This window comes from Mchenga conophoros, linkage group LG14, assembly GCF_057382185.1.
Source record: "Mchenga conophoros isolate Kocher_MC1m ecotype Shallow Benthic linkage group LG14, M_conophoros_male_GT1.1, whole genome shotgun sequence".
NCBI lineage: Eukaryota > Metazoa > Chordata > Actinopteri > Cichliformes > Cichlidae > Mchenga > Mchenga conophoros.
This window is the reverse complement of record NC_140539.1, coordinates 26,103,505-26,124,157: the sequence shown is the minus strand read 5'-3', so window position 1 is coordinate 26,124,157 and position 20,653 is coordinate 26,103,505. Positions and strand designations below refer to the sequence as shown.

General features: G+C 41.1%; 1 protein-coding gene across 1 annotated transcript; it reads right to left on the bottom strand.

The window, feature by feature from the left end:
• Positions 1 to 7,241: 7,241 nt before the first annotated feature.
• On the bottom strand, positions 7,242 to 18,095 carry LOC146559860 (extracellular calcium-sensing receptor-like). The gene is made up of 5 exons (XM_085243638.1): positions 17,817 to 18,095; positions 16,777 to 17,571; positions 16,373 to 16,600; positions 16,052 to 16,175; positions 7,242 to 8,155 (listed from the first exon to the last, which is right to left on the bottom strand). Exons 1-5 carry the CDS (start codon positions 18,078 to 18,080, stop codon positions 7,242 to 7,244), a joined length of 2,325 nt encoding a protein of 774 aa, XP_085099764.1. The 5' UTR covers positions 18,081 to 18,095.
• Between the last annotated feature and the right edge of the window lie 2,558 nt (positions 18,096 to 20,653).

Genomic DNA, 20,653 nt, shown 5'->3' with positions numbered 1-20,653 from the left:
AAGTGACAGCATTTTTGCGAAAAATGTAGTTTTTTACCTTCAGGGCCTCATAAACCTATACTGGTGTTTAAAGTCATGTTTGACTTTATGCTTTTCTGAATAGTTTCTGGGATGCTAAGAACTCAAATTGCACTGCCGGAAATAGTTTATTTTGATGCACATGCTGTTTTTTTTGCAAATTTGCATGATAATATTGTGGCGTGTTGGGGGAGCAGCTCGTTCTCTCCCATCAAGGCTTGGGACATGTGCTGCTGTTTAGATATTCTCATTTTATTGTTTATGGTTACGTTACTTTTAACTGTTATCTTTAATATTGTGTTTGTACTACGGTACAAAGTCACTGACAATTATTGTTTTATAGAAAGAATGCAGTACCATAAGTGAGTTCTGTTATGCTGTTATTGACCCTTGAAGCACATTGTAGCATAGGCAAGTGTTTAATAAAGAGCTCCCCCTACCAGCTTGGGGTTGAACAGACAAGCTCCAACCTTCTGTAGAGCTTCTTTGCTAAGATTCCTCTCCATGCCATGATATTTAATTTCATTATTCCTGCAGTACATAAAAATATAAAGATAAGCTCCGGCAGACTTAAGGCAGTCTTAAAGGGTTAAAAAGTTGGTCTTCAGAATACAGTCACTTTGTTGAAATAAATGGATTACATGGCAGTCTTTTCCTGTTTCATATGCTATGCTATGCCTCTATTTTTGTTAATTCCACGCTGGTGGAAACCCAAACAAAACACACATTAAGAGGCTCTAATGCCTGGGTCTCAATCTCACGGCCCATGTCACCACTACTTGCGGCCTGCATAATGACATGAAGAAATGTTTTTAAAAATTATTATTCAAAACATAATTTAATATGAAGGCAATAAGCAGAGTGTTGGGTCTGCGCTTCCACAGGCCCCGCTGGTTTAGAAACTTATTCCCGTTAACGACAAGGATGCAAGGCAATCAGCGATCGATCGATTTTACTTGCTAGCAAGGGAGGCTGGTCGGAACCAGGCTCTTGGAGCTGAACGCTCCTCACCTGTCTCCTAGCCAACTTCAAATAAACAGCCTTCCTTGCCGCCTTTTATTGAAAACAGTTAGAGTACACACAAGCACCACCCATTGTAAAAAAAACCCTATGGTTCTAAAAGATAAGGTACTGTGTGTGTGCATGTATGTGCGAGCATCTGTATGTGTGTGTGTAGGCGCATGTTTGTGTTTGGGGGCCCACAAAAGGGTCATAAAGGCAGGAAGCTTACTAAACAAGAAAACAGAACCCTCACATAGGATGTCCCTATAATAAAACACTATAGCCTCCCCCACCAACAGACTGGCTGGGGAGGGAGTCAGAAACAAAGGAATGTCTTTGATCCTACAGTTTGAACCAAGACTTACAAATTTAAGTAACATAATGACAACATTTAGCAATTTGACTCCAACACAGAGTGTTACAGGCATAAACCTAAGGAATGTAGCCTCATGGGCAGTGTAATCCCTGCTGCAGGGATAATGGACTGCAATACCCGTTGTGTGTCTGTGAGCGTGAGGGAGGGAGAAAAAAGAGAGTCAAAAAGTACAAGTTTTCACCGACCAGAAACGGGAGATGGAAGCAGGTAAATATAATAATAACCACTGCAGCTAACAAGAGCGCCTGACGAGCCCAGTTATAAGTAAGCTAGGGTGACCAACCTTCCTCTTTTCCCCGGACATGTCCACTTTTCACGTTTTGTCCGGGGTGATTTTCGAGGTGAAAATGTCCGGGTTTTCCTACAGAGAACCCATTTGTGTAACGTCATCCCCGAGCTGCTGCTTTGTGAGTTGTTGTTCTGCGCTCACAGACGACACAGACAGCGCGCAGTAGCACACCTGATGATGTTTAAAAGATGCCAAAGCGCAACTGCAGCTTTTCAGACTAACTGTAAAAGAAATTTCCCTCGTACCGTCCCGGTACTGGTAATTTTTTTTTTTTTTATACAGATGAGGCCTTATTTCTGTACCATTATTTTATTCCAGAGGTTTTTAAATTTTTTGCCCCTGTTGACTTGTAAAAGCCTATATGACATTTTTTGCTTCACCATTCATTAACCGCACAGAGAAGGCGTCGTTTAAATGTGTTAAAATTTTCTTTAAGAAAACAGTATTGCCTCGGACTTCCAGTGTTAAAGTTCTTCCTGACTTTTTGGAAATCAAAATATGGTCACCCTAAAGTAAGCTATTAAGAATCGACTGTACACTGTGTTCGGGTTTTCCTCCAAAATAATAATTTCCGTTGGAGCAGCCTTTCAACTCCTCTCTCTGTCTCTCACTAGCAAAGTTGACCCAGACAAAGTAAAGCTAGTTTTCAGCTACGAGCCTGACACGGAACCCAGCTTATTAGCCAGAGGTCCCTTTACTACGGTTCAGAGCCGCGGACTTGTTTTATATACGTGTGAAATTGTTTTCTATACAAGATCGCTGCAAAAAGTGCAGCCTTATCTAATGTCCACCCTACTGTTACTCATTTTATATTAAGATTTAGAAATCTAGTTGGTATTGGTATTGCGACTAACCTTCAGTAATAGCAATAAATCACACAGTAATGGTACAGTCATGTAGTTGTAAAAAGCATGATAATATATTAAGTAATCCAAAGTTTTCAGAACGTTTCTCTCATTGAGTAACGTAACGTAACGGAATACATTACAAAATACATTGTGAGGCATGTATTCCGTAATCTGTAGTGGAATGTATTTTAAAAGTAACCTTCCCAACACTGCGTATGTTTTACTTCTTATGTCATTTTTACTCCTTTGTTCAAATCTCTGGTTAGAGAACTGGGGGTAAAGCGCCTGTCATAAGCTATCCACTAAGTTATCTCAAGGTCTTCCTCCAGTTTATATTTGTGTACTATATTAAACCACATCTTTAGTGTGAACTTGGTGACACTACCCATTTGGTCGATTACACTCATTGCTCCCTCTCGGTCTCTAATGAGATTTTGAATTTCCCTTCCCTGTATATATTGTTCTAGAGTGTTCCATTTGGATACAAAGTCTCTGTCACACCAACAAATTATAGGTCTAATTTGTTTTGCATGAAAATATTCTTCATTCTTGATCTATGACCATTCTATAGATATCTAGAGATGATTTTATCCCATAATCTATATTGTTTTCTGGGATTGTTGTTTTAAATCACTGCCTATTGAGATAGGCAGTGATTTAAATAAGTAGAGAAGCTGGGAAAAAATACTTATTTTTATAGTCTCTATTCTTGAACCAATATCTAATGAAAGAAGGTTCCACCCTTCCACGTCACTCCTTATCTTTGTCTATTTTAGTGAATGGACAAAGAAATAAGGAATGAACACTGGGCTGTGAGTTCAGTTCTTTGATCATTAATATGCAAATTGTCATGACCACTCATCAACAATTACTGATCACTTGGATTCGTTAATGATCTGGTTCATATCTATACAGTGGTCCCTCGTTTATCGCGGGATAAAAATAACCTGTGATAGTTGAAATCCGCGAAGTAGCCAACTTAATTTTTTTTATTATTATAGATGTTTTAAGGCTTTAAAACCCCTCATTACACACTTTTCTCAGACAGGCATGAACAATTTCACACTTTTCTCTCATTTAAACACTCTCAAAGTTCCAACCTTCGTAGAAAAATAAGTCCAGTATTATAGAAAGAAACCAATGGCACCCGCAGGTGCCTTTGACGGTGCACGATTTGTTGACATTGTTGTGTTTGTTGGGGAGAAAACTTGTCCAAATTGTCCATTGCTATTTTCTTCTTGGTTAAAATTTTTATCTTTCTTTTACTCTTGAGTTACTACTTTGTATTTTTCCTCTGCCCATTTAGTTTGACCTCCAGATAAACTGCACAGCGATCTTATACACCTGCTTCTTGAATTTCACATTTCTTTACCCATAGTTCCTTCTTATGTGTAAAAAAACAAATAGTCAATTTTTGTGTAGCTGTTATTGGTCCCTGAGTAGTGTATAGTCCCTCTTTTAGGGGTGTACTGCCCTCCAGATGTGAACTATCCCAAATTCTTTGTCTTAATTGTTTTTGTAATGAGGTTAGTATTTTTCTTCTTATTTGTTGTGTCCAGTTTACTGTCTAAAACTATATTAAAGTTGTCACCACATATTAATATCCCTTCCATTTCCAGACTTATGGTATCAAAAAAGGTTTAAAGAAATGTTTTCCACTGTTGGGCTATGCATATACAGTACATGAATCACTGTGGCCATTTCATCTTCTAGTCTTCCTTTCACAAGGACAAATCTCCCTTCTTTTTCCTTAATTTTTTAATGCACTCATTTTGCTTAAAAGACAGAAGGTGAAAGTGGGAAGTGCATCCTTGTTTTGTTAACATAAGACTTATTGCCGCTACTACGGGCACTATAGCAGTTTTTTTAAGAGCAGGGCTCCATGGAGTAAGTTTGCCTTAATAACTTTGTGTCACTGACAATGGGCCAATCTACTTAGCCCAGTCTACTTGAATGGAGGAGCCACAGTGTCTGCTGGCCGGGGGTGGGCTAACGACTTGAATCTGTCTTTTAACAGATTTGACAATGGCCCACTTATCACCTCTCCCACCCCCCAGGTTCCATTAACCCCCCCCCCTCCAGTTGCCCCCCCCCCCCCCTCCGGGTGCAATGCCATTGTCACCTGAGCTCTCCTCTCACCACAACCCTGCTTCACCCCTATCCACACATCTACCCACAACAAAGCCAGCCCCCCCCCCCTCCAGCTCAGCCTCACATCTACTTCACAGCTGATCAGGTGAAAAATCAGCTCAAGAGGACGAAGGCAAGGAAGGCTGCAGATCCGGATGGAATCTGCTCCAGACTGCTCAGGGACTGTGCAGACCAGCTCTGTCAGGTGGCCCTGTACATCCTCAAACTGAGCCTGAGCCTGGAGAGAGTTCCTGAACTGTGGAAGACTTCCTGTGTGGTTCCGGTGCCAAAAATCGCACACCCCAAGTAGTCCAACCACTTCAGGCCTGTTGCCTTGACTTCTCATCTGATGAAGACTATGGAATGGCTCATCCTGCACCACCTTCGGCCACTGGTGGGCTCAGTGATGGATCCCCTGCAGTTCGCCTACCGTTCTGGAATTGGGGTGGATGACGCTGTCATCTACCTGGTACACCGATCCCTCTCTCATCTAGAGCAGGCGGGGAGCACTGTGACGATCATGTTTTTTGACTTCTCCAGTGCTTTCAACACCATTCAACCTGCACTACTGAGAGGGAAGCTGGAGAGAGCCGGAGTAGGCAAACAGCTGACTGCATGGACCATCGACTACCTTACCAACAGACCACAGTATGTGAGGCTCCATGACTGTGCGTCCGAGGTGGCAATCTGCAGCACAGGAGCACCACAGGGCACGGTTCTCTCACCTTTCCTGTTCAGCCTTTACACTTCAGACTTCTGTTATAATTCGGATGATTGCCATCTACAGACGTTCTCAGATGATACAGCCATCATTGGATGCGTATCAGACGGGAATGATCAGGAATACAGGGGGGTCATCAGTGACTTTGTTGGCTGGTGTGAGACCAATGTACTCCAAAACAACGCCGGCAAGACAAAGGAGATGATCATAGACTTCAGGAGGAAGTCACCCACTACTACACCGGTGAACATCCAAGGGAAAGACATTGAGATAGTGGACTCTTATAAGTACCTGGGTGTTCACCTCAACAATAAACTGGACTGGACTACAAATACAGACATCCTGTATAAGAAGGGCCAGAGTCGACTCCACCTGCTGAGGAGACTGAGGTCCTTCGGAGTCTGCAGGACTCTGTTAACCCTTTAAAACCGGTGAGAGCGGGCACGCTCCGTTTTGTGCAACTACATTTAAATACTTGTAGAACTGCAACCACATAAGCTAGCGCAATAATTTTTTTGCATATGAAACCGGAGGAGTTGTACTTACATCTTATGCCATCAGCTTGTCCTAGGTAACGGTTTCCTTCCACATATGGCTTTGCAAAAACTGCATAAAAAGCACTTGCAGCAACCAAAACATAATATTCCAGAAACACGCTTTGCCGATCCGATCAGCTGTTCATAACACTTCCTACGTTACAATAGACATCAGCGTGAACTATCGCGTGTCCGCCATGACCTGCCCGAAACCGGAAGTGATGTCATTTTCGCGGAAATGTAGTTTTTTTTTTTTTACCATCAGGGCTTCATGAGCCTATACTGGTGTTTTTAAAAGATATGTTTGACTTTATGACTTTCTGTGTCGTTTCTGAGATGCTTAGAACTAAAATTGCACTGCTGGAAATAGTTTATTTTGATGCATATGCTGCTTTTTTGAACAAAAAAGCAGCATATGCTTTTTTGTATATTTTTTTTATGCACCAAAAAAAATATAGTGCAAATTTGCACTATAATATTTATTTTCGTTTTTCCTGTTTTGCTGTTTTTCAAAAATAAAACTATGAAGACACTCAAAATAAATTTTCTGTGGTGGGAAATTATTTTGTGCAACTTTTTTGTATTTACAGTTTTGAGGGATAAGCCTCTTAAATTTGTCTAACTAGAAATATATGTTTAAAAAAAACAAAAACGATTTTCAATTTTTTTGTAGTTTATTGCACTTTCTTGCAATTTTTGTAATTTCTATGCACTTAATGCCAACATATTATTAAAATTTGGGCTATAATGGTTGTATTGCAACTTGAAATGCTCCCAAAAATGGCACTACAGCATGTAAAAATATAATATAAGCTCTGGCGGACTTGGTAGGTCGTAAAGGGTTAAGGACATTCTATGACACTGTGGTAGCATCTGCCCTTTTCTATGCAGTGGCCTGCTGGGGGAGTGGATGCACGGACAGGGAAAGGAGCAGGATTGACAAACTGGTGTGGAGGTCTAGCTCCGTGCTGTTATGTCCCCTGGAGTCTGTGGAGGTGGTTGGCGAGAGGAGGATGTTAGTTAGTTAGCTGACATCCATCAGGAACAACCCACATCACCCACTGCATGAGTATATGAGTGGGCTGAGCAGCTCTTTTAGTCAGAGACTGAAACACCCTCGCTGCAGGAAGGAGCGCTTTCGCAGATCTTTCTTGTTTGAATAAGTAATTAAAATGCATCAAAAAAGGAGAAGTAGTTTCTATAAAGACAGTATCAATTGGAGTGTATCCTGCTGACAGCTTCTTTCTATTCTGACAGGATGGTGACAAACTAATTATGTACAAATGATCAAATTAAAATCCCATTTTACCACATTCATTTTTCAGAGTGAATTTGGTGCCTTCTTCCCCATCATGTGTTTCTTTGTATTCTTCTCAGGTTTCATTAAGATTATATAACATTTGGGTATGAAGATGCAAATTAGCAGTCCAAAACTGGAAGCAAGTATAGCAAAAATTTCTACAGCAACACTGAACTTCCCAGGGGAGCTGACATATGCTGGGACAAATGTAATCCATACTGCACAGAATATCAGCATGCTGAAAGTGATAAATTTGGCTTCGTTGAAATTATCAGGTAGCTTTCGAGCTAAAAATGCAAAAATAAAACATAAAATAGCCAGAAGTCCTATATAACCAAGCACAACCCAAAAGCCCACAACTGAGCCGAGGGCACACTCCAATGTGATCTTGTCTTTGATTTCCTTAAAATTCTTAAATGGAAAAGGAGGAGAAGTTGTTAGCCAGATGATACATATGTTAATTTGTATAAGAGTAAATGCTGTAACACAGAGTCTCTGCTGTGTCTGCCCAAACCATTTTTTAACATTACTACCTGGACGTGTAGCTCTGAAGGCCATTAAAACAACCATAGTTTTTCCCAGAAGACAAGAGATACAGAGGACAAAGGTGATGCCAAATGCTACATGTCGGAGCATACAGGACCAATCAGAGGGCTGACCAATGAAGGTCAGAGAACACAGAAAACACAGAATTAAGGAGAAGAGCAGCAGGAAGCTCAGTTCAGAGTTGTTTGCCCTGACAATAGGAGTTTTCCTATACTTGAAGAAAATAAGTATCACACCAATCGTCATGTGGGCCCCAAATATAGATGCTGCAGTCAGCAGTGCTCCCATAATTTCTTCATATGATAGAAACACTGCTTCCTTCTTTATACAAGCATCTCTTCTCTCATTTGACCAAAACTCAGGGAGACATCTCACACAGGTGACTGAATCTGGAAATTAATATTAAAACAGACGTTACTTTTACCCAGTACAGTTGTGTATGCCTCTGCCATGATATATTCTACTGGTGCTTTAGAATTAGAAGTTGAAAAACAACATTATTATTGAATGACTGCTACACTGTTTTGTGATTAAATGACGATTGACACAGCATTCATCAGAGATTGTGAATGTAGTATACTTTCCCCTAGAATTTTAAAGGAATATGCATATAATTTTAAAAAAAATCATGAGCATACACAGGCAGAAAGATACATAATTCTCCTGTTAGAAAATCAAACATGTCCCTTTTATCCTAACGATATCTATATCTATATATCTATATCTATCTATTTATATGTATATGTATATGCATGTATATATATATATATATATATATATACATATACATATATATATACATATATATATATGTATATATGTATATGTATATATGTATATGTGTATATGTATATATGTATATGTATATATGTATATGTATATATATATATGTATATATGTATATATATATGTATATGTGTATATATATATATATGTATATGTATATATGTATATATGTATATATGTATATGTATATATATGTATATGTATATGTATGTATATATATATATATATATATGTGTACATATATGTATATATGTGTACATATATGTATATATATATATATATATATATATATATATATATGTGTACATATATCCCCAAGAAAGAGGAGGAACCATCATGAAGAATAGGCCTCTGCACAGTATGTATGCTGGCAGACAGAGGAAGTGGCTGACATCCAGAAATCCTACCAGTGCCTCGAAAAAGCTGAAAGACAGTACAGAGGCACTAATCATGACAGCAGAGGAAAAAGCTCTGAGCACAGGATCCATAGAAGCTGGGGTCTGTCACACCAGACAAGACCCCAGGAGCAAGCTGTGTAAAGATGCCCCTGAGACAATCCAGCACATAACTGCAGGATGCATGTTGCTAGCTGGCAGGGCATACATGGAACGCAATAACCAAGTGGCTGGCATAATATACAGAATCATCTGTGCCGAGTATGGTCTGCAAGTCCCAAGGTCAAATTGGGAGAAACCCCCTCGAGAATGATCGAGTTAAGATTCTGTGTGGCTTTTTGGTAGGACTTGACAAAGAAGTGCAGGAGACAGATGCTGTCCAGTGTAGCAAGTGATTTATTCACCATTTTGTGACCAACCAATATTTACAAAAATAAATAAAAAACTCAACTCCAAAATTAACTCAGTTCAAATAAACATAACTAAACTTAAATCAACGGAAATTAAGGTCAAACTGCACACAGCTACACTGCCCTGGTCCTTCCTTCCTTAACACCTGCTTTCATCTGCTTAAATAGTCCATTCACCCCTGGACTATTCCATTAGGGTAGGTATGGCAAACATTTCTATACTCAAACCTGTACTACTACTTATCCTAGCAATAAAACTCTAAGGTATAGTCACTACATCCATCCATCCCTTTGCTTCCGCTTATCCTTTTCAGGGTCGCGGGGGGGCTGGAGCCTATCCCAGCTGTCATAGGGCGAGAGGCGGGTACACCGTGGACAGGTCGCCAGTCTGTCGCAGGGCCAACACACAGGGACAGACAACCATCCGCACTCACATTCACACCTAGTGGCTATTTGGATTATCCTATTAACCTATCCCCACAAGTTGCATGTCTTTGGATGGTGGGAGGAAGCCGGAGTACCCGGAGGGAACCCACGCAAACACGGGGAGAACATGCAAACTCCACACAAAATGACCCCGGCTTGATGGTAGAATTGACCTTCTTGCTGTGCGGCATAGTCAATACATATTAAAACAAATCCATTTCTCTACTAACACTCTAAAAATCAGCTTTATTAAATTACAAAGAGTCTCCTCCTTCACCTGGTCTCTTCCTGTGACCTCAGATTAACCAGGAAACTAAGCTACATTTCCTCCTTTTGTTCCTGGAACACAGGTAGGTAAGGTGGGTTCAAACAAAACCAATTAACAGTTGAAATAAATAACATGTTAACTTAACAAACTTGTCAGAATTGAGTTAAACCAAGATGTTGCACAATCTGTAAAAGTGCAAAACATAAACAAACCCAGGATAGTAGATGTTTGCTTATTGCAGACTACATATGAGATATGGCTAAATCAAAACAAGAATGTTAACTAAAAATATGGACAAATGGTGTTCTCACCACTTTGTCACAGGCTTTCAGATACAGATGGACAAAATGGAGATGGCTAACCAACCGGACATAGTGGTGGTAAACAAACAGAAGACAACAGCCGTAGTGATAGATGTAGCGGTTCCCAATGACAGCAACATCAGAAATAAGGAACACAAGAAGCTTGAGAAATACCAAGGGCTCAGAAAAGAGCTCAAGAAGACGTGAAGGGTGAAGGTAACAGTGGTCCCAGTGGTAATCGGAGTGCTAGGTGCAATGACTCCCAAGCTAGGTGAGTGGCTCCAGCAGATACCAGGAACAACATCTGAGATCTCTGTCCAGAAGAGCGCAGTCCTAGGAACAGCAAATATACTGCACAGGACCCACAAGTTCCCAAACCTCTGGTAAAGGACCTGAACTTGAAGGACAGACCACCCACAGGGGCAAGAGGGAGTTTGTTGAAATATATATGTATACTCTTCTAAGGTAGCACGTTTTATTACAGCTCAGTACTTAAATAGTAATAGTCAGGTAACAAGGCAGAAACAAAGTAGTAATGCAGTTATCGGCCCCTCTGGCCAACACCAGAGGGGCCGATGGCGCGATATGGCAGCCTCGTTTCTGTCAGTCTGCCCCAGGGCAGCTGTGACTACAACTGTAGCTTGCCTCCACCAGTGTATGAATGTGAGAGTGAATGAATAGCGGCATTGTAAAGCGCTTTGGGTGCCTAGAAAAGCGCTATATAAATCCAATCCATTATTATTATTATTATTATTATTAGTTAAGTTGCGCCTTAGGGTCGGGGAACGGGTCCTGACTGTCATCTGCGCTTATGCGCCGAGTGGCAGTTCAGAGTACCCAGCCTTCTTAGAGTCCCTGGGGGGGGGGGGGGGGTGGTGCTGGAGGGTGCTCCACCTGGAGACTCTGTTGTCCTGCTGGGAGACTTCAATGCTCACGTGGGTAACGACAGCGAGACCTGGAGGGGCGTGATTGGGAGGAACGGCCTCCCTGATCTGAACCCGAGCGGTGCTCTGTTATTGGACTTCTGTGCTAACCACAGTTTGGCCATAACGAACACCCTGTTCGAACATAAGAGTGTCCATAAGTGCACGTGGCACCAGGACGCTCTAGGCCGTAGGTCGATGATCGATTTTGTATCAGCAGACCTGCGACCATATGTTCTGGACACTCGGGTAAAGAGAGGGGCTGAGCTGTCAACTGATCACCACCTGGTGGTGAGTTGGATCAGGTGGCGGGGGAGGACGCTGGACAGACCTGGTGCACCTAAACGCGTAGTGAGGGTGTGCTGGGAACGTCTAGCAGAGGCCCCAGTCCGCGAGATCTTCAACGCACACCTCCGGCAGAGCTTCAACAGCATTCCAAGGGAGACTGGGGACATTGAGTCCGAATGGACCATGTTCAGCGTCTCCATTGCCGAAGCTTCTGCATTGAGCTGCGGCCACAAGGTGGTGGGTGCCTGCCGTGGTGGTAATCCCCGAACCAAATGGTGGACACCAGAGGTGAAGGGAGCCACCAGGCTGAAGAAGGAGTCCTATCGGGCTTGGTTAGCCTGTGGGACTCCGGAGGCAGCCGACAGGTATCGACAGGCCAAGCGGAATGCGGCTCGGGCAGTGGCTGAAGCAAAAACTCGGGTGTGGGAGGAGTTCGGAGAGGCCATGGAAAAAGACTTTCGGACTGCCTCGAAGAGATTCTGGCAAACCGTCAGACGTCTCAGGAGGGGAAAGCGGTGCTCTACCTGCACTGTGTATAGTGCTGGCGGAGCGCTGCTGACGTCGACTGAGAAAATTGTCAGGCGGTGGAAGGAATACTTCGAGGACCTCCTTAATCCCACTGACACGTCTTCCGAGGAGGAAGCAGAGTCTGGGGATGAGGGGAATGACCCGCCAATTTCCGGGGGCGAGGTCACTGAGGCAGTTAAACAACTCCTTGGTGGCAGACCCCCTGGTGTTGATGAGGTCCGCCCCGAGTTCCTGAAGGCTCTGGACGTTGTAGGGCTGTCCTGGTTGACACGCCTCTGCAATGTTGCGTGGAGATCAGGGGCAGTACCTGTGGACTGGCAGACCGGGGTGGTGGTCCCCATCTTTAAGAAAGGGGACCGGAGGGTGTGTTCCAACTACAGGGGGATCACACTCCTCAGCCTGCCTGGGAAAGTCTATGCCAGGGTGCTGGAAAGGAGAGTTCGTCCGTTAGTCGAACCTCGGATACAGGAGGAACAATGCGGTTTTCGTCCTGGTCGCGGAACACTGGACCAGCTCTTTATCCTCTCCAGGATACTTGAGGGTGCATGGGAGTTTGCCCAACCAGTCTACATGTGTTTTGTGGACTTGGAGAAGGCATTCGACCGTGTCCCTCGGGGTGTCCTGTGGGAGGTGTTGCGGGAATATGGGGTGTCTGGCCCATTGCTACGGGCCATTCGATCCCTATACAACCGTTGCAAGAGCTTGGTTCGCATTGCCGGCAATAAGTCGGACTCGTTCCCGGTGGGTGATGGGCTTCGCCAGGGCTGCCCTTTGTCTCCGGTTCTGTTCATAATTTTTATGGACAGGATTTCTAGGCGCAGCCAAGTGGCGGAGGGCTTTCGCTTTGGTGGCCTCAGAATCTCATCTCTGATTTTTGCAGATGATGTGGTTCTGTTGGCTTCATCGGGTGAAGGCCTCCAGCTCGCACTGGAACGGTTCGCAGCCGAGTGTGAAGCAGCGGGAATGAGGATCAGCACCTCCAAATCCGAGGCCATGGTTCTCAGCCGGAAAAGTGTGGAGTGCCCACTCCGGGTCGGGGATGAGTTCCTGCCCCAAGTGGAGGAGTTCAAGTATCTCGGGGTCTTGTTCGCGAGTGATGGGAGAAGGGAGCCGGAGATCGACAGACGGATTGGGGCTGCAGCTGCAGTAATGCGGACGTTGCACCGGTCCGTCGTGGTGAAGAGGGAGCTGAGTGTAAAAGCGAAGCTCTCAATTTACCGGTCGATCTACGTCCCTACCCTCACCTATGGCCACGAGCTGTGGGTAGTGACCGAAAGAACGAGATCGCGGATACAAGCGGCAGAAATGAGCTTCCTCCGAAGGGTGGCTGGCCTCTCCCTTAGAGATAGGGTGAGAAGTTCGGCCATCCGGGAGGGGCTCAGAGTAGAGCAGCTGCTGCTCCACATCGAAAGGAGCCAGCTGAGGTGGTTTGGGCATCTGACAAGGATGCCCCCTGGGCGCCTCCTGGGTGAGGTGTTCCAGGCATGTCCCACCGGGAGGAGGCCCCGGGGCAGACCCAGGACACGCTGGAGAGATTATATCTCTCGGCTGGCCTGGGAACGCCTTGGTATTCCCCCGGACAAGCTGGAGGAGGTGGCTGGGGAGAGGGAGGTCTGGGCCTCTTTGCTTAGGCTGCTGCCCCCGCGACCCGACCCCGGACAAAGCGGATGACGATGGATGGATGGATGGATTAGTTAAGTTATTACCATGCTATTACCAAAGTAATAACCACTTAATAACCAAGTAATATTATGGTAGCAACATTTGTAACAGGAAAGGAATATTATGCTGACATTTATGTTAATGCATAATAAGCACCCAAAAACTAAGTTTAATACTGTAGAGATACAGCTCGGTAAAAGAGTGGTAATAGTAGGGTAAAAAATGCAGTTTTCAAGTAATAACTACTGAATTACCACTGGTGGTTTCTGTGTAATAAGCAGGAAACAGAACTGCAAAATGCAAATCTGCCTCTCTATTTAATAACATATTAATCAACTATTAAAGCAGACGTAAGAACGTTGTGATTACCTGGAAACACCTGTGGTAGTTTTTCTGTTATAAGCATAAATAGAAACAACCTACAAAGAGCTGGCTGCCAGTAGGTGGCAGACTGCTGTCTACTGGGAATCTGTCATTTGTATTTTAGCCCTGGATAAAAACAAAGAAGAAGTAGTGTGTCTTTTTGGCTTGCTTCTTGGAGCGATGCTTGCACAAAACAATGGATTATAACAGTATATTGGACAAACGGGAGAACATAGATGGCATCTTATTTTTGTGTACTGGACATTTTAAAAATTAGTTCCACTTCCTTTCCTACCTGAAATATTTTTACGATACTATGCATTGTCATCCATATTTAAACTATGCTGTGAAAGAGGGTCCTTTACACTTCTATGCACACCTAATATATTCATATGTATTATTCTTTTAAGCTTAATTATTAGTATTTTACCTAAGTTTTTTCACTTCATTACAGACTTCCTGGTTCTTGTTTCATTCAGTTATAATGATCATGGAATTCAATTCCTGCTTATTAACCCTTTAAGACCTACCATAGAACCAAGTCCGCCAGAGCTTATATCATATTTTTACATGCTGTGGAGCCATTTTTGGGAGCATTTCAAGTTGCTATACATCAATACAACCATTATAGCCCAGATTTTAATAATATGTATTCATTAAGTGCATAGTAATTACATAAATTGCAAAAAAGTGCAATAAACTACAAAAAAATTGAAAATCGTTTTTGCTTTTTTAACATATATTTGTAGTTAGAGAAATTTAAGAGGCTTATCCCTCAAAACTGTAAATACAAAAAAGTTGCACAAAATAGTTTCCCACCACAGGAAATTTATTTTGAGTGTCTTCATAGTTGTATTTTTGAAATACACCAATTTTTATACACTGCAGGAAAAACGAAAATAAATATTATACTGCAAATTTGCAAAAAAGCAGCATATGCATCAAAATAAACTATTTCCAGCAGTGCAATATGAGTCCTAAGCATCCCAGAAACGACACAGAAAGTCATAAAGTCAAAGATAACTTTTAAAAAGACGAGTATAGGGCCTTAGGCCCTGATAGTAAAAAAGACTACATTTCCGCGAAAATGACGTCACTTCCGGTTTCGGGCAGGTAATGGCGGAAATGCAAAAGTTCGCGCTGACGTCTATTCCAACATAGGAAGTGTTATGACCAGCTGATTGGATCGGTAAAGCGTGTTTCTGGAATATTATGTTTTTGTTCCTGCAAGCGCTTTTTATGCAGTTTTTGCAAAGCTTTATGTGGAAGGAAACCGTGACCTAGGACAAGCTGATGGCATAAGATGTAAGTACAACTCCTCCAGTTTCATATGCAAAAAAAATTTTTGCGCTAGCTTACGTGGTTGCAGTGCTACCGGGATTTAAAAATAGTTACGCAAAACAGAGCGTGCCCGCTCCGATCGGCTGTAAAGGGTTAAGCAGAAAATGCCAAAGGTGTTTCCTGGTGGTCATCACTACTTTTTAAGTTTGGTTATTAATTTGTTATTAAACAAAAATGGGCAGTTTTGCAGCGCTGCTTCCTGCTTATTACACAGACTCTTTGACAAGTAATTGAGTGGTAATAACTTAGAAATTACCACATTATTACATATTTGTTTCTGCCTTGTTTCCCTAGTCCAATAACATTAATGTTAGTTTAATATTTCTTAACTATAACCACTGTTGCTACCATGATATTACTTTGATGTTGAAAGGTTATCACTTTATAAACAAGCTGTAATAGAATGTGCAGGCATACAGACTAACCTGAGGCAGTGAGTTAAATATTTTCAAATATTTTAATCAGGCATTCTAGATGGAGATTATCTCTGCATAAAAGCATTAATCAAAATCATTAAATAGTTCTCATATGGCCTTCCTACATATATAACTTTGCTTTGCAACACACCAAAATTAAATGAAATATCACCACACCGGTAACGTTGCTGATTTCTCCTTCTGCACATCTTATACAGTCATAGCAGCAAACAGGCCTTCCTTTCTGGAGAACCTTACGTGTTCCTGGGGGACATTTCTCACTGCAAACTGACACAGGCACCTGCATGATCAAGAACGTTTAACTGTCTATAGACATTGAGAAAAAAAATGTCTCTGTGATGTTCTTTGTTAAAAAACAAATAAATAAAACTCTTAATGTTGAAGCATCAAAACCAAAATAAACAAAGTATGTACATATGTATAAAATTAAAAAATAGAACAAAAACATAAAAACAATGAAATTGTACGATAGCTTACCTGCTTTGAGTTTCTTGCCCAAATTAAAGACTTGTTTTGCAGATTTAGCTGTTTTTCTTGAACTAATGATGGATTATACAGACCAACTGTTACAAACTCCACAACACTGTTTTCTCTTGACTGCCAGTTTATAATGTCATACTTTGCTGCTGGATCTCCATTCTCATCAAAGTGAACCTCATCTCCTTCCTTAGTTGTGAAATGGATCTTTCGTATGTGTTGCAGAACCTAAGAAATATGTTATGACTCAATTTATTGCGTGACAAAGATTTTGCACACCTACTGACTGAAAAATATACAGAAGAACTGCAAAATGAAGTTCTTGAAAATATTTTTAACTAAAATATCTTTTTAATAATGTATCTTAATGTGAACATTGTAATGTAAATTAGTAAAAAGCTCACCGTGAGTGGGTCTAGCTGCACATTTTTGTTACATGTTTTATTACAGCTGAGGATATTGTGAAGTGCATGGGCCACTGCATACACTCCTTTGTAGACATTGTTAAAGAGAGGCATGAGAGACATGTCAATGAAGCTATTTTGAACTCCAGTTACATCTTCATGCCCAGTACACTCTTTCTGAATGTCTGCTGATGACGCTGACTGCCTAAACCTACAGTTAAATAATGTCTCCCAGAACTCAATAAACAGTTCATTGTTTGATGAATTGAGTGGCTTCTCATTCAGTATGAACTCTCTCAGGCCAGTGACATGTACTTTAGGAATGGAAAGACCTATGGCACCATCCAGTATGTGATGTGTGTCCATTTCTGCAGTTCGTGAATCAAATATCCAAGTCTCACTGCCTATCCACTGATACCCAGACAAGTTATGGTATGAAAACTCAGGTAGCAGCACATTCAAATCTGCACGGGTAAGGAATGTAACAATCACCTTGGAGGTTGAAGCCTTTATAATGTCAATTATCCTTTGTATCTTGGCAGATGGATCTGTTCTAAAGAAAGGTACAGAATACTCCAGACAGATGCCCAGCTGCTGTGCAGTTTCAGTGAATGTGGCCATGCCATTATTTCCATAATCATCATTGGATCTGATAGCTCCAACCCAAGTCCATCCAAAATACTTGACCAAATGGGCCAGGGCTCTGCTCTGGTAGTAGTCACTGGGTATTGTTCTGAGGAAGGATGGGTACTTGGTTTTGTCACTGAGACAAGCACATGTAGCAAAGTAGCTGATCTAGAATAAAAAATGAAAAACTTATAAATGAAAAAGACACAAGATGAAAAAAATGAAGCTGTTAAAAATAAAATATTTGAATTTTTTTTTTAACAGCTGTGATGCATATGCATAGATACAAAAATAGCAATTCTACTCAGTACAGGTACATAAAATGTACCAGGCAAAGCTTTGATCTAAGAAAACAAAATATTTTTAAAAGTATTCAAAGATTTTAAAAAAAATTAGATATGTAAAATACCCACCACTGGTATAAAAAAAGGTCCGATGACAGTAGCTACTGCTATGCTTTTAGAAGAAGAGGTCGCTCCTATAATGGCCTGCACATGTGCAGGTCTGGTGCACGTTGTCTTTGACGGTACAGACACAATTTCATTACCATTAGCTAAAGCCAGGGTAGCTCCAATGCTTCTGGTATCAGGTCCACAAATGTCATAGATTTTATAGCCCACAGAGATTCCTGGCAGTAGGTCTGTGCTGTTATTAATTTCCTCAATGGCAAAAAGCATAGCCTGGGCAAACTGCAAATCTCTGAAATTTAAACTTAATTGAGACAAACAATTATGAATAATTGTGTTCCTTAAAACAGACACAAATATTTATGGATAAATGTTTAAATAGAAACAAAAGCATTTCTCATGAAAACATTTAAGATAAGATATGATAAGATAACATTTATTAGTCCCACACATGGGAAATTTGTTTTGTTACAGCAGAAAGTGGACAGTGAAAAGTTACATAGAAAAATTAGAAAAACCCCTAATGAAAGGAATTTAAACGACTGAAAAAATCAAAATAAATTTTATTCTACTTTTGATTCCTAACAGATTTCGTAAATGTAAATGGATTTGTATCTTGTCATTTACCTGGTACATTGTAGTCGCAGAGGTTTGATCATGTAGGTATCTGTTCTGTCTTTCCAGCCTGTGTGAAAAGAAAACACCCCACCCAGTATAATTTCTCCATCTTTAAATAGCAGCAGGTTCTCAGGATCTCCTCTACGCCTGCACACTGGCTCCTCAGCAGAAGAGGCAGATGCCACTAACAGCAGTTGCAGAAGTGCCCATCCCTTTTCTGGCCATCTTTGTGTTGATGTCATTTCTTGAGCTAAACCCTTAGTAGCATTAAAGTACTGTAATGACGATGAAATACTTAGACTGGTATTTATACCTTTCGGTGCAGCATAAATAAAAATCGAATAGAGACAGTTAATTCCCAGTAGATGTACAAATTCAGCAAAATGAGGGACATGCCCAACTTTGCCATTTAATGTAGTTTCATATATGTAAAATAAGGATATACACAGGTTTATTTAAATATGAATTAACAATGCAAATCACAATTCATTACAAATGAATATGTAGAAAAAAAATTATTTTTCCAAAACAGTACTTTTATGGAGTATATTTTTACAGCACTCTTAGAGTTTTATGAAACAAGTTACAGTCATCCATTCACTTCCACTTTCACATCTGTGATGCATAGATGTGATATTAAGATCTGTCATCAGCAGTGTTGGTCAAGTTACTTGAAAAAAGTAATCAGTAACTAATTACTGATTACTCCCCCAAAAAAGTAATCCCGTTACTTTACTGATTACTTATTTTCAAAAGTAATTAATTACTTAGTTACTTAGTTACTTTTTAAAAACACGATTTACAACCTGAAGAGGTGATAAAGTGATAGATCTTTCAGCCCAATTCTACTTTTTCTACATAATCCATCATACAAAATGTAATCAAATGGAAAAGTCTCTTTTTTTAACTTGTTTTATCAGTTTTAATCTTTTAACTTTATGCATCAAGCAAAACATTTAATTATATGCAACATTCTCTGACTTGAATAAATTAGTTTAACATTTAAACCTATTTTCTACACATTCCAGCACATAAAATAAAATATTTTTTGTGTTTTCACTCACTCTTTCAAACAGATGCAAGTAAAACACAGCAGAAAATAAATAAAGTCAAAGACTCAGCGGTCCTTTTGCTCTATTTTCACCTGTAAAGCAGGAGCAGGGTAGGCGGAGGGTTACCCTGGTGCAGGTGTGCTGCGGTCAGTTGAAGAATCCGCGCGAGTGTCTCTGTGAGTTTCCCATCACGTCGTAGCTACTCGGTGCTTGCTCGGAAGTTTAGGGGTTTTTTTCGCTGTAAAAAGAAGTTTTCTTCCCACGCACGATGGACGCTAATGTTTTTGTCACTTTTTATGGAATCAAACTCAAAGTAAGGTCAGTACTTCCACACTTTAAACGCTGCACGCTCATACTCTCTCCCGCACTCGATATATTATCCATTGTTGATCTGCACACAGCTGCTGTCACCAACGTCGCACTTGCTTACGTCACTGTCATGAGACATTCTCGCAAAAAAAATCACGGTTTTAGTAACGCAGTAACGCAGCGTTCCTACGGGAAAGTAACGGTAATCTAATTACTGATTTTGCAATAGTAATCCCTTACTTTACTCGTTACTTGAAAAAAGTAATCAGATTACAGTAACGCGTTACAAGTAACGCGTTACTGCCCATCTCTGGTCATCAGTATGATACTAATTTCATTCTGAAGTTTACATGACATGCTGAAGAAAATTTACACCATTGAACCCTCCTCTCAGAAACTGTAGTGGATTTAACAATGTCTTTGAAGTGTGGTTTAAGAAAAAGTGATTTTACATCATGTGTAGCGCCATCTTGTATCAGTACAGAACCTGATTGTTTCGTGTTACATCTTTTACTAGATGCACTGAAATGGGGTAATCCACCTGTGGGCCGTAATGTTTGGGTTTGTAGATCACTTTGCAAATGACAGTTGTGTGGATAAGTACTTGCTTGAGTCAGTTGCATAGGTGGTTCAACAGACCCACAAGTTGAAGCTGACACTGTCCCCTCTGTGTTGTTGAGTCATGATGTGGAAAAACCAAGCGTTGCAATCAGCTGGCAGTGCAATATCCTTTTTCAATGAGTACCAAGCACTTCCAACCAGTTTACACCAGTTTGCAACCAGTGTGGGGGGTCAGTACTCAAGAACAATAATGTATTACACATTATGTGTTACATTTAAGTAAAACAGTATGTTATATACTCT

What these genes read in the sequence shown, in the direction of transcription:
- LOC146559860 (XM_085243638.1), bottom strand. Translation starts at nt 18,080, where the DNA reads ATGCTTTTTGCCATTGAGGAAATTAATAACAGCACAGACCTACTGCCA. An exon ending in TGCAGCTAGACCCACTCACG is followed by an intron (nt 16,601 to 16,776) that starts GTGAGCTTTTTA and finishes CATATTTCTTAG; the next exon opens with GTTCTGCAACACATACGAAA. An exon ending in AGAAATCAGCAACGTTACCG is followed by an intron (nt 8,156 to 16,051) that starts GTGTGGTGATAT and finishes ATTAATTTCCAG; the next exon opens with ATTCAGTCACCTGTGTGAGA.